This window comes from Vanellus vanellus, assembly GCF_965231255.1.
Source record: "Vanellus vanellus genome assembly, chromosome: 5".
NCBI lineage: Eukaryota > Metazoa > Chordata > Aves > Charadriiformes > Charadriidae > Vanellus > Vanellus vanellus.
The window spans coordinates 45,475,024-45,492,192 of NC_138910.1; the positions used below are offsets into that span (position 1 = coordinate 45,475,024).

Genomic DNA, 17,169 nt, shown 5'->3' on the forward strand with positions numbered 1-17,169 from the left:
TAGTATAGTTACAGTTCCTGTGTACTTTATTGATATTTCCTTGTATGGAGATGTCAAAGGTGAAAATGAGGACCCAGTTACCCTGTAGGAACTAAGAAGATTTAACAGCTTGCTTGTGCCAAAAAAAAGAGTACTTTTTCAGTTTAACTGAACAGAAAACTTGCCTGGCACAAAGTGAATGGGTCTGGCTGTCTGTTAACTGTCCAGGTTACTGATTTGATTGAGCATACTTTGTGAACACATCAGCTCTACAGCTGGCACATAGGATCATAGAATCATAGAATTAGTGAGGTTGGAAGGGACCTTTAAGATCATCAAGTCCAACCATTAACCTACCCTGATAAAAACACCACCACTTCTAAACCATGTCCCTAAGCACCTCATCTACCCTTTTCTTAAACACCTCCAGGGATGGTGAATCCACCACCTCTCTGGGCAGCCTATTCCAATGTTTAATAACCCTTTCAGTGAAAAACTGCTTCCTAATATCCAATCTAAACCTGCCCTGACATAACTTGAACCCGTTTCCTCTTGTCCTATCACTTGTCACCAGGGAGAAGAGGTCAGCTCCCATCTCTCTAAAACCTCCTTTCAGGTAGTTGTAGAGGGTGATAAGGTCTCCCCTCAGCCTCCTCTTCTCCAGGCTAAACAACCCCAGATCCCTCAGTCGTTCCTCATAAGGTTTGGGAGGGTGCAACGGTTGGGAGTTACATGCAGAGCTACAACAGGAGCAGTAACCTATTAAATTAGCCTAGGTGTGTTGTGTGACCAGACTTGGAGAAATTAATGTTTTCTTTAATCCTATTTTTAATCTTATTTCCCTTAGTATCTTCTGGCCTTGGCTTGGGAACTTACATACCTACTTACACCTGTCCTGTTCTGTTACGTACCTACTGACTTTAAGAATCTTCACCTGCCTGTTGCTGCTGTTGAAACTGCAAGTGTATCTTGAGAGAAGGTCTATGATCTTTTGAGACACAATTTTGTAATGCAGACATTTTGTTGGTCTCTTACTGTGGATCAACAGTGGGTGAATGTTTTCCTCTTTCTGACCTGAAGCTTTCTCTGTATGAGGTTTGTATTGGTGACTGGGCAGGAAAGAAGCATTTGGTTTAGAAAAACAAGGTCTGACAATACTGAGAATTGTCTAAGTGGGCATCATTCTATCATTCTCTCCAACATTATTTGGAAAGAACTGTTTCCCAGACTCAAGAAAGTAAGAAACTGGCCACCAAGAAACTGGAGGCTTAATTTGGCAGACTGTAATAGCTAGAGCAGTTTTATTTTGCATAACTGGAGGCAGGTGAGATGATAATGCTGTAAACACTGGAAGAATGGATGAGGAGGTGTTCTCTATAGTTAAAAATGTCATTTCCAGGTTCAGAGCACAGAAACATCAGAAAATCATCACAATGTGACCCACTGAGACTGAAAGAAGAGTAATTATATCAAGGACAAAGGAATCCATAATCATATCAAAATCCTATGTTTCCCAAATAATTTGGGAAAGGTAGAAATATTTAAATTAATTCCCTATTGATCATAGGGAAGGGATAGAAGATGCTATATGCTTTTTTTCAGCCATAATTGAGAGTGTTAAGTCTTGTCCACTGGAGTGAGAAAACTTTAAATCAGCAACTGCGTGCAGTTTGCATGCAAGAGCCCTTGAAAAAAATGGGAAAGAGGCTAGCGGAGAAGGTCTTTGAACTGTTGAACTGTTGGTGTCCCTTGTCTCCAAAGAGATTATCCAGAAGATGGAACCAGGTGCTTCAGAGTGGTACATACACGGAGGATGAGAGGCAGTGGACTTAAAGTGAAGCAGGAGAGATCTGGTTGGATATAAGGAGAAGGATTAGGATTGGCATTTTCACCGTGAGAGTGATGAGAATTCCCAGAGAGGCTGTGCAGTCTCTGTTCTCATTTTCAAGGTCCAACCTAAGCTACCCAGTCTGACCTTTTAATTTTCCTGCTTTTAGCAGGAGGTCTGACTAGAGTGGTCCCGTGCAGCCTGAATTTACTCATTTTTTCATGAAGGCTTAGCTTGAGAGCCAGAGAAAAATACTTAGGAAGCTTATAAGGAATCCTCCACAGCTTCAGGAGAACCATTAAATGGTTGATTGGAAGGGATTAGGATGTATTGGATAACACAGGCATCTAGCAGATAATAGATGAGCATATCCTAGGACAGGATGAGACATATGTGAATAGGGAAGACATGAGAATCTGGCTTTTTTGTATGGACCAAATAGTGAATAGCTACCATGAGGGTATCCCTGAAAAAAAATAGAGGTATTGGGGAGGTAATGGGCACAAACTTAAGTTGAACATAGGAAGTTCCATCTAATCATGAGGAGGAACTTCCTTACTTTGTGGGTGGCAGAGCACTGGAACAGGCTGCCCAGAGAGGTTATGGAGTCTCCGACTCTGGAGACATTCAAACCCCACCTGGACGCTGTCCTATGCAACCTACTGTAAGTGACTCTGCTCTGGCAGGGAGGTTGGACTAGATGATCTCCAGAGGTCCCTTCCAGCCCTGACCATTCTGTGATTCTTTGGAGTTAGTAATGTAATATTAAGAAGCTAGGAAAATTAGAAGTCACTATGAATGATATAAAAAGGAGCTTAATGCAGCCTTAAAAATGGAATTATAAATATGGCCAGCTCCCGAATAGCAGCATTTTTAGTAGATTTCCCTGGTTTGGCCTAATTATAGACACTTTTTAAAGTAATTGACAATTGAATACTTTTTAGATTGCAGTGGGAGAAGTAGAGATAAATAGTTAAGCAGCTTGGTAAGGAGATTTAGAGGCAAAGCCATCAAATACATGGGCACAGGATCAAAGGATGTAGGGCAGAATCCCTGTCCTGTATTCTGGGAAGCAGCAATTGCAAAGAATGGAAAGAAGTGGTGGCTAATCAGTTGGTGCAGGTTCTCTGTGCAATTTTGTGGCATATGACAGTGGTTCTCCAATTTGAAGCGTGTCAGACCATAAGGCAAGCATGAGCTTGGCCAGAGTGGTTCTATACTGGTAAGTTTAGGTACTACAGAATTGTGTTCTAAAGACAGGGAGCTTTCAACAAGTTAGATGTCTGAGTGGCTTTAGATGGAATCAAATGGGTCCTACTTACTATCTGTAGTTTGATGTCAGTGGCAGTGCTATTAAAAACATTTGCACAAGAGAAGGAAATGATTGTGAGAGAGTAGGGGTGGGAGATGTAAGGAGCTGAATGTCCTGCAGGAGAGCTTTCTCAATGTACAGCTACAGAACGTTTGGGACCTGTTGGCCAAGAAGGTTGATGTTCATGGTGCAGGTGTTGATGGAGTTCTTGAATAGATTATAGCAGCTTTCTGAAGTAACATTGTGTTCATCTGCTACTGGGAATCTCTTTGCTTCTGCTGCCTGCAAGCTGGAAAAGATGGAGGGGACACAAAGAAATGGGAGAATAATTTAAGGAATTGGGCTTGGTAGTTCTGCATTGACTGAGTTTATTCAGGAAGCTAGTTAGTGTTTACATGAAAAAAAAAGATGATGAGGGCTCTCAAAGCTATCACAGAAGGAAACAGTGAGAAGCAATGGCTGGAAATAAAATCTTAGATGAAAAGTAAATGCACTGGTTTTTAGTGGTAAGCAATACTGTAACAACATTTCTGCTCTTGCAGTATTTGAAATCAGGGTGGGAGGTATTTGTAAAGGTGCTGCTGTTCAAGTACAGCCGTGGAATTTGCAATTGAAACCCAGTGCAATGTAAAGGTCTGAATTAGGGAGAGTACGTAACTAGATAAACCTTCTATATGGTGTTGACGAATGGTGAGAACCTAGCTAAGGGCCTGTGTCAATAATAAACAGTTACATATCTGGTTTTGCTTAGGGATGAGGAGAAGGCCTTGTAAGCTTAGGAGTGTGTTCTTGTGTTAATGATCAAATCCCTTATTTTGGAGTAGTGCTTGCCAAACTCAAGTTCAGTACAAGTTGGTTTTGTTAATGTTTGAAATACCAAGGTGTAAAAGCAGGTCACCAGTCATAACTGCAGCACGGAAATATGCTGTATGTATGTGAGCTGGTAACTCTTGACAAAGATTACAGCAGAATAAAATTTTTGCTAGATGAAATCACCTTGAATTTACAGGGTGTTTTTTCCACTTTTCTAAATTTATCTTTTAGCTACCATTCACATTCCAACCAAGTGAAGGCTGAGTTTGATCTGTTAGTTTTAGCAGATATATAAAATGTGTGAATATTTAGAGAAAAGTAATTATTTGCTAGATTCTCTGTGAAGTCATTAACTTTTTCCTAGAAGAAGCAACTTCAAAGTTTGCACTGAGAAAAATGTTCAAGGTGGTACTGCTGATGTAGTCCTTGATGATAGTGACTTATATATATATATCAAGGTTTTAGTGAAGTGTGAGACTAACAGAGAAAGGAAAGAAGAAACTGTTACACGCGCATAAGTAGAATATAATAGTAAACAAGGATAACCATGCCAGTTTATTGTGTTTTTTTTTCCCCCCAGTTTTGATTTCCTGGCTGGCTCATTGAGTTGCCAGTCCATTCCTTACTCTTCCTATGTTATCTTTATTTTTGCAAGTTAATGCACTCATCTGCAGCTTCTCAAAGGGGATTAGATTCCACTGAATACATTTCTCTAATAAAGAAATAGCTCAAATCATAGAATGGTTTAGGTTGGAAAGGACCTTGAAGATCACCGAGTTCCAACCCCCCTGCCATAGGCAGGGACACCTCTCACTAGACCAGGTTGCCCAAGGCCACGTCCAGCCTGGCCTTGAACACCTCCAGGGATGGGGCCTCAACAACCTTTCCAGGCAACCTGTTCCAGTGCCTTACCACTCTTAAAGAATCAAAGAAAAAATACAGAATAGTTGAATCAGACTTTGCACTCCCTCTGAGTAGCAAATGTTTGTTCAGGCATAGCCACGTAGTTGATCAGGTTGATGGGATAAATTGCCTGAAGTCTCGGTGTTCTTTGCCTTGTCATTCTGAAGTCTATGCATTAGTAGAGGTGAATTATAAAATAAAGTTAAAAAACATTTGAACTTTATTAATGCAATGGCTGGGCTCTACATATTATTAAATTAAATAACAACATGACCAGAGTTGTTAAAATAAAAATGAGTTATGTACTGGGATAAAAAAAGATTAAATTGGCCCACCTGCTCTTCATGTTACATTTAGAAAATTACCAAGTCAGTGTTAGGTTTCAGTTGGTCCTAAGTAAGGAATTAGGTCTTCACTCAATAACTAAGATGGAATTCAGCAACTAAGCCCATGGCAGTGCTTTGAAATATATTGGGTTAAAATGATAGCTATAAAACCTGATTGGGCCAATTTAGTCCAACAAAGTCCTCAGTGCTGTTTGTGGTGGATTGCTGACCTCTTGCTCTGGCTCTTCTGGTTGGTTCTAAGTGAACTGTCTGAAAGCCCATTTGGCAGGAAAAAGTTCTTTTCAGCAGGTGGTGTGTTCAGTGTATGGTATGGTTTCAGTAGAGATACAGTCCTACTCAGTGGCCTATCCACAGGTGTAGATTTTAAAATTATTTCAGAAATAAAAGAAATAGACTTCTGAAAAGACAAAAGGTGTACATAGTTGAGGAACTTTTCTAGGAAATAGGAATCACGAGCCAAGTAAAGTTTTATTCTAAGATTTTTTTCTCAGTTGTTGAATATTTTCAACATTCAAATATTTTTGCAGTTTTCCATGCAAAAGAATGTTAGAGAGAGCACAATCAATTTAGCAACAGATATATTTTGGTAGAATTAAATGGGTTTAATAAATTGAGCGCTTTTTTTTCTGCTATCTAATCAATGATGACACTCATTGGAAACGAGATTTATTGCTGTAGTGGTGTTTCTGGATTCCCTTCTACAAGTTACTTTGAACCTATTTTACATCATTGTTGTGTTGCTAACTAAAAGTATTTTACTGCAAAAGAGTATTTTTCAGACACATTGCAGCCTTGGATTATGGCTATCACTGGATGTGAAATTCTGGAAACGTGGGGTTTTGTTTTGTCGCTGGAGTTGTTTCACTTTTTCCTCCCTAACATACTTTGTCCTTCTTTAGCAGCCAATTAAAGTTGCCTTCGTTCAGTACTTAATCTAATAAAAATGATGTGTTCTACTACTGGATTACATTGGTTATAACAAAGCTTACTTTATAGAAATGCTGCCAGTTAGACACTGCCTCAGCAGTAGCAGTGTGTTATGTTCAACCTCAAACAGGGTGCTGGTTGTGGGCTTGAGCATCTAAGACTACAGACACTGAACTTGGCTTTCCTTTGGCTCTTCAAAGAAGGCAAATGAGGAAAAAGTGCAGTTGGCAGAAACATTTTATTCTTGCAACATTTTATTCTTGCTGTTCAGGGAGAGCTCCAGTTCTTCAGAAAATAGATGTCTGTGTTTTTCTAGGGAAGATTTTTCAAGGTAAGGATATGAAAACATTTGGAAAGAAATCAGCATCTTTTGAGGAACTAATTTTCCTAGCATTGGTAGCAAACTGATGGCTCTTCTCTGGTCATTAAGTAGGAATGACTAAGCTGAGCGGATGGGGCGGCATGCAGGAGTGAATCAGCCCACTTGTCGATAACCAGCACTGATAGGTGCCTGGAGTGGGATATTCTTGGTCCTTGGTAACAGCCTTCTATGCAGAAAGTTGGCATGAGGTGATTGGTTTAATTTTTGTGAGCGCTCAGAGTTGCTGACTTTGAACAGATAGATGGCGTGTTGTGTGTGATAAGCTTAACTGGTAAAGCATTGCTCCTATGTGTGTGAGTAATCAAGAAAGGCCTTCACTAGGCATGTTCTTACACTTTTTAAGTCCTGGATTCAGGAACATACATTTGCTGATCATCTATAGTCTCCTAACTTCAGCTAGACAATAAGTAGTGTTACAACTAGAAATAAATATAAGTTAGCCATCATAGGGACCCATGGTGGGGGCTTCCCAGGCTTGTGAGCACTGAAGTGTTCTGGTCATGACAGGGATTGATAGTTTTTTCTCCTGCCACGAGAGGTTGGTTGTGTGCACCAGCTGGCTAGCTGTTCTGCATGCTTCCATGAATAATTCAGTGGGTTTCTTTTTTTCAGTTTCTCAATGTAGTTTATCATTTTATAGTTCAGCCAGAAACTCTGAATTACTTCATCTGTTTCTTTGTGATCACATCAGATGATTTATGTGAATCCACTATAAAGTCTTTGTGAGGTCTAATTTCCTAATGAAATTATGTTGTATTATGTTATTTTGTAGCTTTGCATGGATACTGGTGAAGATTTTTTTAAAAATATATACTACCTTTTTATTTTAAAAAATCAAAGTGTCTGCATTCATAGTAAAACTTAGCCCAGTAGCCACCCCCACCCCACCCCACCCCAGTTATTTCAAGATCAACTTTAAATCTCTTTTGTCCTTTACTTTAAAAGCATGGTTTGACAATACATGTGAGGGTATGGTAATAATGTGTCAGAAATGGATGCATTGCATGCATACAACGTCCTTTCAAAAGTTTTTCATTACTGCATTTTGCTAAAATAATTTCCAACAGTGTCAGAAAATATTTTTAGCTCAGATTTTAAAAGATACTGTTTGTTGATCTGCCCGACCACTCCTAGTCTGTGTTTTTTTCAACTTTTGTTGGCTTTTGTGGGAAGCAGACAGTATTTTCCCTGAGTAACGTGATTTCCACCAGTCTCCCTCCACCCCTCTACTCCCCTCCACCCCCATGCATATAGCTTTCCTAAGATTGTTAAAGGGAATGGCAATGTTCATGATTTACTTAATAATAAGATACGACAGCTGTATCTAGTTTGACAAATTTTGTTCATAACCTCTGGGTGAAGTTTCTAATCAACTTTACAGAACATATCAATTGAATGTTTCAAAAACAGTTTTCATACTTAAAAATGTCTGATGTTATGAAGCTGCAGGGGTTATTATATTTTGAAGCTTGTATCTGCTGTGGAAATACAAACTGTAATTTAACACACGCTTAATGAAAATGGTTCTTCATTTGTCCTTCTGGTGCAATAGTAGGCAAGAGTATGTTTCATTGAAAGGAAACATCTCAACTTATATAAAACAGGACTAGTTTTTAAATAATTGTAAGAGCAGGAGCCAGTGTCAGACTGGTACACCTACAGATGTATGTATAGCTGGCATCTGTCAATCTGTTTCTGTATTCTACAGAGAGCCCTAATGGGATAGAAGAGAAGTGGTGGAGTTTGAGCTCTTCCTGTCTCCCTGTGGAGTGAGCTTAAAGATTTACTGAAGCAGTATAAGAACAATTCATTAATTGGGCTAACTGAGCCTGGAAGCTTGCCCAGCTGCTTTTGTGATCCAATTATTTAACCTTACTTTACCCTGTTAAATGCTGACTCCTGGCAGATGAAGGAAATAATGGTTTAAAGCCAAGCAGCTGAATATTTAAATGGGAGCAGCTCTCTTGTCTTTCAGAGTACAAGCACAGTTTACAAATGTAGATTTGTGCAAAATGGAATAACCTGGAACGGATAGACTTTTCTCATCCTCACTGTACTGCATACTTCATTCATCTTGGCTTTTATTTTTAGTTTGTAAAATGTAAATGGTGCCTTTGTCTACAAACTGCTTTCAAACTTTGAGGTGAAAAGGTGGTATATAAATGTGTCAGAATAGAATTTTATAATTCTAACACTTAGCATTGCTTTTCCAATAGAAAAACTCCTAAATGGCTTGATCAGACTAAATTTACGCCAAGATATAAAGCACACTAGGCAATTAAAGGTATTGTAAAATAAGTAGTCCTATTGTGTAATTTGCACAAAGTGGAAAACTTTGTGCTACTAACGTACAGGTAAAATTACTTCCCTTTCTGGCATTAAGATACATGCCACTGGCTAGTCAATATTTGTCGAATTTCTAGAATTTGATGGTTCTGTGATTTCATTGTGTATGCAAAGGTTTAATGAAACGGTACATTTAAGTGCTTGTGTATCTCCATGTTACTACTTTTACATGCAGACAAGTTTTGTACTTTGATAACTTAAATTCTGTCAAAGGGATGAAAGTCCTACTGCAAATTACCAATAACATACGTTTTCAGTGAAGTTGTGCTAAACTTCTAATACTGCTTAAAAGGCGTCTTGATGCTTGCAGGATGTTTAAAACAGGCTCTTCCAAATAAAATTTTGTATAGATTAGTCAAATGCATGGAATGATCAGATGCCACTTATTTCCATTTTAAACAGATCCCTATAATAGGAAAGATTTATAATCAAGGTACTTTTGTGCTTCACTTATCATATGCAAACTAAATTAGGGCATCAATCGATAGCCCTTACTTCAGAAAATAGCAATGATTCAGGATAAAAGACTGCTGTTTGAATACTTTGCAAACTTACAGATGTAAGGGAGTGTTATTTTCTGGATATTAAAGATAAAGCTTCACAGGCTTCTCATGCGGCTACAGTTTTCTATGCTTTTGAAAGACAATGTGAACATAAGCTTAGCTGTGGCTGAAATACTGTGCTATAGAATGAGTCTAGGAATGAAGGTATGTTGTACAGAGGAGAAAAAAACCCATGACTTTTTACTAGAAATTTCATGTCAGAATGGACTTAAGGTTACGTGACAGGTTGAAAGTGCTTATTTTACCTGTGATTCCAAACCATGAGTTTTATAGAAGAGCAAACAATTGGAAACAGATACACTTACCACTCTCAAACAAAAAAAACCCAAACCTAAAACCAAAACCTACAAACCACTGAGTTTAGCAGTATAACTGCTTAGTATAACTAATCTATATGCAGTCACTTACTTCAGTATACAGTTCGGTAATGATGGAAGTACAGCTTTTAATATAATTTTAGGAAAAAAAGGTTAAGATTGAAACAGGAAAATTTAGTAGCTAAAAATGTAGAACCAAGACTACTTAGTAGATTACTTATTTACAGATAGTTGTGAGATGCCCTGCAGGTTTATCAATGCACTGTTGATTAATACTTCAGCTACTAGGGAAAGAATCCAGTGGTAAACTTCTGCTTTGCCCAGGAAAAAATGGTGGTTCCTCAGCTGGCAGAAAAAGGAGAAAAACCCCACCATGGTTTACAGAAGAGCTGTTCTGATGTGGATCCAGTTTGGAACCGGTTTGTTTAAAAAGTGCGCTAATTTCCAGATAGTGGTAAGTGATAGTTATGGAAGAATTCTTTTCTTTTTTTTTCCCTTCCCCAGAACTCTTTGATTATCAGATTTAAACAGCACAGACCTACCAGAGACCATATCTCAGGGATGGCAGCAAGTGTTGTCTTCTGCATAGTCTGGAGGTCCAAAACCCTTTCTTTAATTGAAAGTAATTATTTTCATTTTCTAGTTCCTTTATCACCTGTTGATCAGTTTGGCTTTTGCCTTATTTACACAAAAAGTGTGGTATCTGGGAGAAGAATACGTAGCAGGTAACCAAAGCTTGTAACGGACACGAGTAGTAGGTTTGGGAGAGTTGCTCTGGTTTTTAGATTTGTGCAGTGATTAAAACTTAGAAGTTAGTTAGAATGATTGTGAAATGCCACTCAGCAGAATCTGTTAACGGCGCACCCGTATGCGTCCCAGTTTGAAGCTCATGAGTGTGTATATGTGTATATTGAGAAAATATGTCCCTAAACTACTTCCAGTTTTCTTAGGAGTATTTAATTTCTGCGAAGTTTTCTTAACCTTCCCCATTCCTTTCCAGTATTTCTGCAGTTTCTTGTTAAGGATTTGTATTTTGATCTTTGGTTTATCTTGTTCCTCAAGGTCATGTTTCTACCTTGAACTACTTGCAGCTGTTGGATTCCATGTTCTTTTGAGACATGTCTGCAGCCTTGAAAGGAAACATGGTTTGGGGGTTTTGTTTGTTTGTTTGTTTGTTTGTTTGTTTGTTTTTTTCCCCTTTTCCCCAAGCCAGTAAGACCTCGATCAACTTTTTCAGCTCTGCCCTTTAAACTCAGTGAGTGAGTGACCTCCCAATGTCTCCCTGCTTTGCTGGATAGTGTGGCACTTCTCATCCATGTGACAAGTACTCCTGCACATGAGATCATAATGTTATAACTCTAGGGTTAGTCCTCTCATCCACAAGTTTAGCAATCCCACAGTGAAGGCTTAATAGAACATTTCTTCACTGCTAATGGTGCAGTGAGCCTGGCTACTTGGGGGCTCATTCATCAGCCTTTTTATCAGATGTTGCAATTGTGCTGGTTTCACCTTCTTTGAAATGAATGAATGAATCCTAGTAAATCATGCTCTGTCTTGATTCTGCTGGTTGCCTGCAGAGAACTTTGGTAAGGATAAAGACATGTACCAAGCAAAGTTCCAGGTCTGGGACGTGTTGTCAGCTCTTATTGCACACCTGATGACTGAGAACATGGGGTAGCATTCTTAGAGGTCTGTCAAATGCAAGACCTAAATCCATTCAAGCAACAAGCATGCTAAGAGTCACAGATTTTTTTTTTTTTTTAATCCTCTTTTGGTTTCCAGACATTGCTTTGATTCCTTCTGTGAATAGGATGGAGAAAAAGTTTTAGGTTTGGTAGGAAGCAAATGGCCAGAGGTAGGCTGTTTTATTTCATCCATATATATGTAATTCATGCCTTTTTTTTTTTTTTTAACTTTGTATGAATGAATCCTAGTAAATCATGCTCTGTCTTGATTCTGCTGGTTGCCTGCAGAGAACTTTGGTAAGGATAAAGACATGTACCAAGCAAAGTTCCAGGTCTGGGACGTGTTGTCAGCTCTTATTGCACACCTGATGACTGAGAACATGGGGTAGCATTCTTAGAGGTCTGTCAAATGCAAGACCTAAATCCATTCAAGCAACAAGCATGCTAAGAGTCACAGATTTTTTTTTTTTTTTAATCCTCTTTTGGTTTCCAGACATTGCTTTGATTCCTTCTGTGAATAGGATGGAGAAAAAGTTTTAGGTTTGGTAGGAAGCAAATGGCCAGAGGTAGGCTGTTTTATTTCATCCATATATATGTAATTCATGCCTTTTTTTTTTTTTTTAACTTTGTAGTTTGCTTTGGTATGCTCTTTCACCAATATGTTGCTGGAAGAATGTATTTGAAGCAAAGATCTAAATGTAAAATTTTACTTTTATGTCCTAACTCAAGTCAAAATAGTTATCTGCCTACATTTCTAAAATTCACTTTCTACTTAAGTATGTTTTCAAAAATATCAGATATTTATAATATATTTAATCTTGGTTATATTTCGTGCTGATGTGAAGCATTTGCCAAGTATGGAGGGATAAAAGTCCACGTTATTAGTGGAACTGCATAGTATCTCACCATCTTTAAGCAAGTGTGAATTCTGGGAGGTGGGCGTGGTTTTAAGTTAAGATCTCTGTTTTCATGTCTGTGCTGAGTTCTAGAAAACCAACAAAGCTCTCAAAATTTTGGTGGGATTTGGATTTTTTTATTTTTATACTAAGCTTACTGCTGGTTTTGCATGAAGCTACCTTGTTCTGTTGCTGGAATCGTGGAGGTACATGTTCTGAAACATCTCAAAAACTTATTTTGGGTTTCTGTAGAAGTTTTCCTTTTATTCTAGTCTGTAAAAAGACATCATGTTTTACCAGTGGAGTCTGCAATAAGGTTTAACACGATATCAGATGACAATTGTGAATAAAAACTAGTGCTTGAAGGAGATTATCACGTCCTAGAATTTGAAAGCAGAGACTTGTATTGCACATTGCAGAGTGGGCAACATGGTCTAGAGTTTGAAAGGGACTACACAGGTGTGCTAGAGAATGTTCTCCCAAGCCTTAGTATATTGAGCGTTTCTGATGCCCCAGAAGGGTGCAGAGCCAGGCTTGTCAGCTTCATTGTCTTCCATTACTCTGCAAATCTCTTGTGCTATACTGGAACCCCAGGTTCCAGTATAGGATGGGGAGCTACCTGTTAGAGAGCAGTGTAGAGGAAAGGGACCTGGGGGTCCTGGTGGACAGCAGGATGACCATGAGCCAGCACTGTGGCCTTGTGGCCAAGAAGGCCAATGGCATCCTGGGCTGTATTAGAAGGGGGGTGGTTAGCAGATCGAGAGAGGTCCTCCTTCCCCTCTACTCTGCCCTGGTGAGACCGCATCTGGAATATTGTGTCCAGTTCTGGGCCCCTCAGTTCAAGAAGGACAGAGAGCTGCTGGAGAGAGTCCAGCGTAGGGCAACTAAGATGATTAAGGGAGTGGAGCATCTCCCTTATGAGGAAAGACTGAGGGAGCTGGGTCTCTTTAGTTTGGAGAAGAGGAGACTGAGGGGTGATCTTATTAGCGTTTATAAATATATAAAGGGGGAATGTCATGAGGATGGAGCCAGGCTCTTCTCAGTAGCGACCAATGATAGGACAAGGGGTAATGGATTCAAGCTGGAACACAAGAGGTTCCACTTAAATTTGAGAAGAAACTTCTTCTCAGTGAGGGTGACAGAGCACTGGAACAGGCTGCCCAGGGAGGTTGTGGAGTCTCCTTCTCTGGAGACATTCAAAACTCGCCTGGACGCCTTCCTGTGCAACCTCATCTAGGTGTTCCTGCTCCGACAGGGGGATTGGACTAGATGATCTTTTGAGGTCCCTTCCAATCCCTAGCATACTGTGATACTGTGATACTGTGCTGCGTTCTGCATAATGGTAAATATCTCTAGAACCACGTTCAACACAGGTGCTGCGGACAAAACCACTTTTCTTCTGTTGTATAGCTCCAAGACTCATTTTCATAGTTACACAGATAGTGCTGCATCGGTAGTATGTATATGGCCATAAATTTCTCTGACGTGCCCAGGTCTTTGTTGCTGATGTGACTGATGCAAAGTTAGAGAGTTTAATCACAGGTTTCATGAAAATGAGAAAGCTTCTTTAAGAACTGTTCAAAACAATGTGCATTTATTTTTTTGTTTCTTTAGGAGACATCACTCAGAAAGGATATGAAAAGAAAAGAGCTAAGCTGTTAGCACGGTACATACCGCTCATTCAAGGTAAGAGACAGCATATAAGTTACACCTTTTGTGCTAAATCTGTGAAAATATGTAATGGAAAAGTTTTTACTAAATAGAATAGATGAATTAATAGCATTTGATTGACATGGCACCTAACCAGTAGGGGGAAATGGCTATTATAGAGAAGTTTAGAACAAGAGAAAAGTCTGAAATGTATTTTTGAACTTTTTGTGAAATGTTAAATGGTAACATTTTTGTCAGCAAACGTTAGTTTGAGAACTGTATCCAAGACTTTACAAATTTTTGAAGTTAACTTAGTTATTCCTGAAAGCAAGTTGGCCGGTTTTGTTAAATAAAACCACTCACTAGTCATCACTTTCATTCTTTAGTGTGCTTTTTTTGTACATGCCCTCTGCCTCCTCATCCCCCCTCACCCCCCCAGTTTCTTCAAAATACTGACTTTTTATTATAAACTGTTACTTCTTAAATTGGTTATTATCAGACTTTATCTTAAATGGCCAAAAGCTAAACACCCAACTTTTATTTATTTTTATACTAGGATGCTTAAATCATTTGGGGTTAAAGCTGTTGTGCTGCCATTGAGCTTTGGTCTTGTATGATAACCCTGGGCCAATTCTTTCATAGCTTAAGAGATTCTGGTTGAGATAAGGGAAAATGAGAAGACAACCAAATGAGTGGAACTGATAATACTGTAGATACCTGAGAGAAAAAAAAATAATCAGGTATTATTTTACAATGTTATTGTTATGCTTTCAGATCAGAGAACAGAGGGAATAATGCTGTTGAAATCTTGATGCAGTGACCCCTGTGGCTTCTCGTAGCAGGATAGACAAAAGTTGTATTCTCATGAGTTCTGCTGACTGCTGAGTTGTGGCATTTTAGAAAAGTTTTACAGTGTATTTGGCGTTGAACAGTTAGAACATGGTCTGGTATATTGTCATGGGGTTTCTTAGCAGAGGTTTATTGTTGTGGTTTGGGTTTCTGGTTGTGGTTTGTTTTTGTTTAAGAACAACTGTAGCTTTTTCCTTATCAAATTTATAGTACTCTGTGGACCACGCAGGACCTAACTCATCTCTATAAAATGCCTCATTTCTTGAATAGAAGCAGTTTGGATTTTTTTTTTTTATAAATATTGCAGTCAGCAGCAAGCTGCAGCTTCACTTGCCACAGCTTCTCCTCCTTACACCATTTTTCTCTTGGGAACTGTCTTGCTTTTCTGTTCCAAATACCCTATCCTCTAACTCTGCTTAGTTAAAGATTTTGAGACCAGGGTAAGTATGGATTTTGGCTGAGGATTAACAGTTATGAGACATGTTCTGTCAATGAACTCTGTCTACGAGAGTCCTAGTTTCTGTGATCTGATATTAGGTTCAACTGAGAATCCTAGGTCCCTGTAGATTTCTAGCTGCTTAAAAATTTCTCTTTTTTCAGCCAAGTTTTCCCTAATCATCATTTCAACCACCAAGGAGTGGTCGACAATTAACTAATCCTATGGTTTGTCCTACTTCTTTGATACCACATTTTCTATGAAATAGCAGATTACCCGATTTGTCTACCACTTCTGCCTAGCTTTGCATTAAAGTGACAGGAACCTAGCTTTAATACAAGAAAATGAGTGGTCTCTCTGCCTGTGAGCACAAAAAATGATACTCTGGCAAAAAGACAAAGTTTGCTTAAAACCATAAGCTAACTACTTTTTCAGTTTCCTGACATATGTTCCATTAACCCCGTTCTACCTTGGAATTTTAATTGACACAGCTTCAGCATACCTCAGATTAATGTGTGGGAGTCCCAGTGGCTTTGAGCCTGCAGTAATTTTTTGTCGTTAAAAATTTGATCGTGAGATTTTTTGTAACGTCCTTTGCTCAGCAGCATTCCTGATAGGGTTTGTTAAGTTTCCCTTTATCCATCAAGATTTTGCAGACTGATGGATACCAGCATTTTGGATTTGAAGAGTTCTTAGCCTGTGATTTGACCATCCTCATGACTTGAGTCATTCTAAATCTGATTTGGTTATGATTTCTTTTCCAAGTATATGCATTATCAGCTTTTCTTTGTTGGTCTATGAGGTAAAGACTGCTGACCAGTTAATTTTATCTCATGCTCTTCAGTACATATTTGAATTTCACAAGACGTGTTGTCTTCCTCATGGTGCATCAATACCTAGCTCTACTTGTTTTGTTACGGACCTTTAACTGATAGGTCAATTCTGCTGATTTGTAAGGTTTTTAACAAAATGTAAGGTGGGCACTGAAACTACTGAGTAAGAAGTAGAATTCCTGGTGAGAGGCAGGAAAGTAGAAAAAGGAATAATGGGAAAATTGTTTGAGATGAAAGGTTTTTATTAGTGTAAGTCTATGAAATATGAAATTATTAGACAACTCGAGATAGGACTGCATGTTGATGTGGTACTTGTAAAGAAGGAAGAGGTGGTGGCACAGATTTAGAAGCAACTGTGGAAAGAGCTGGCTTAAATTGAGAGAAGAGGGTAACCATTCTGTGTGCTGTAAGTTCTCCAACTTAGACTTGAATGTGTACAGGGTTTTCTATGATTTTGGGGTCAGTGATTCTTCTGTCTTGTTAGAAATTTGAAGTAGATATCTGTAATCACAGAGTTCAGATTTACATGGGTAGTTGATTGGATCCTCTTTTAACAAACATTCATGAATCAACAGTTGTATGGTCTTTGTGTCTTAAAAAACTCATTTACTTGTAAGATTTGAGTTCCAGAAGTTTAACTTTTCATGTTATACCTCATCAGCTGCCACATAAAAACTAATCGTATGAGAACTCCTACTCTTTCATTGCCAAGTAGAATGGATTGGATTAAGTTTCTACTGCACTGTGTAGCTGACTCTGTGGGGAACCAAATCATTATACAGACAGTGTTAAATAACCCCACAGAAAAAGACAGAAGTGACTGCAAAGCATATTTTCAATTAATAGTAAAATTAAGTAGAACTTGTTAGTATTCAGGAGTCGCGTTCCTGTAGGCTCTGTTTTGCATTCCAGAATTTTAAATCTGCAGTTATGAAGAGTTAGTAGAAATGTTAGATTTTGCTTAGGAACCATAAAACTATGTAGCTACTGGGAAATAATTAAAATGTGTTGTCTTGCACTAATCCAACCAAATGCACTGTGCCAAAGTAGAAAAAAGTGTTGAGTAATAGCAAGCCTTAGCAGTAATCAGTCATAATGAGTTT

At 38.7% G+C, this 17,169-nt stretch overlaps 1 protein-coding gene across 2 annotated transcripts in view; it reads left to right on the forward strand.

Moving 5' to 3' along the window:
- Window positions 1-17,169, forward strand: part of DIP2A (disco interacting protein 2 homolog A) — a 138,022-nt gene that overhangs the window by 22,827 nt on the left and 98,026 nt on the right. For both annotated transcript variants that reach the window (XM_082483809.1, XM_082483810.1), the window contains exon 2: window positions 13,913-13,984. In XM_082483809.1, coding sequence (XP_082339935.1) covers window positions 13,913-13,984 — 72 coding nt within the window. The remainder of the gene's footprint in view (window positions 1-13,912; window positions 13,985-17,169) is intronic.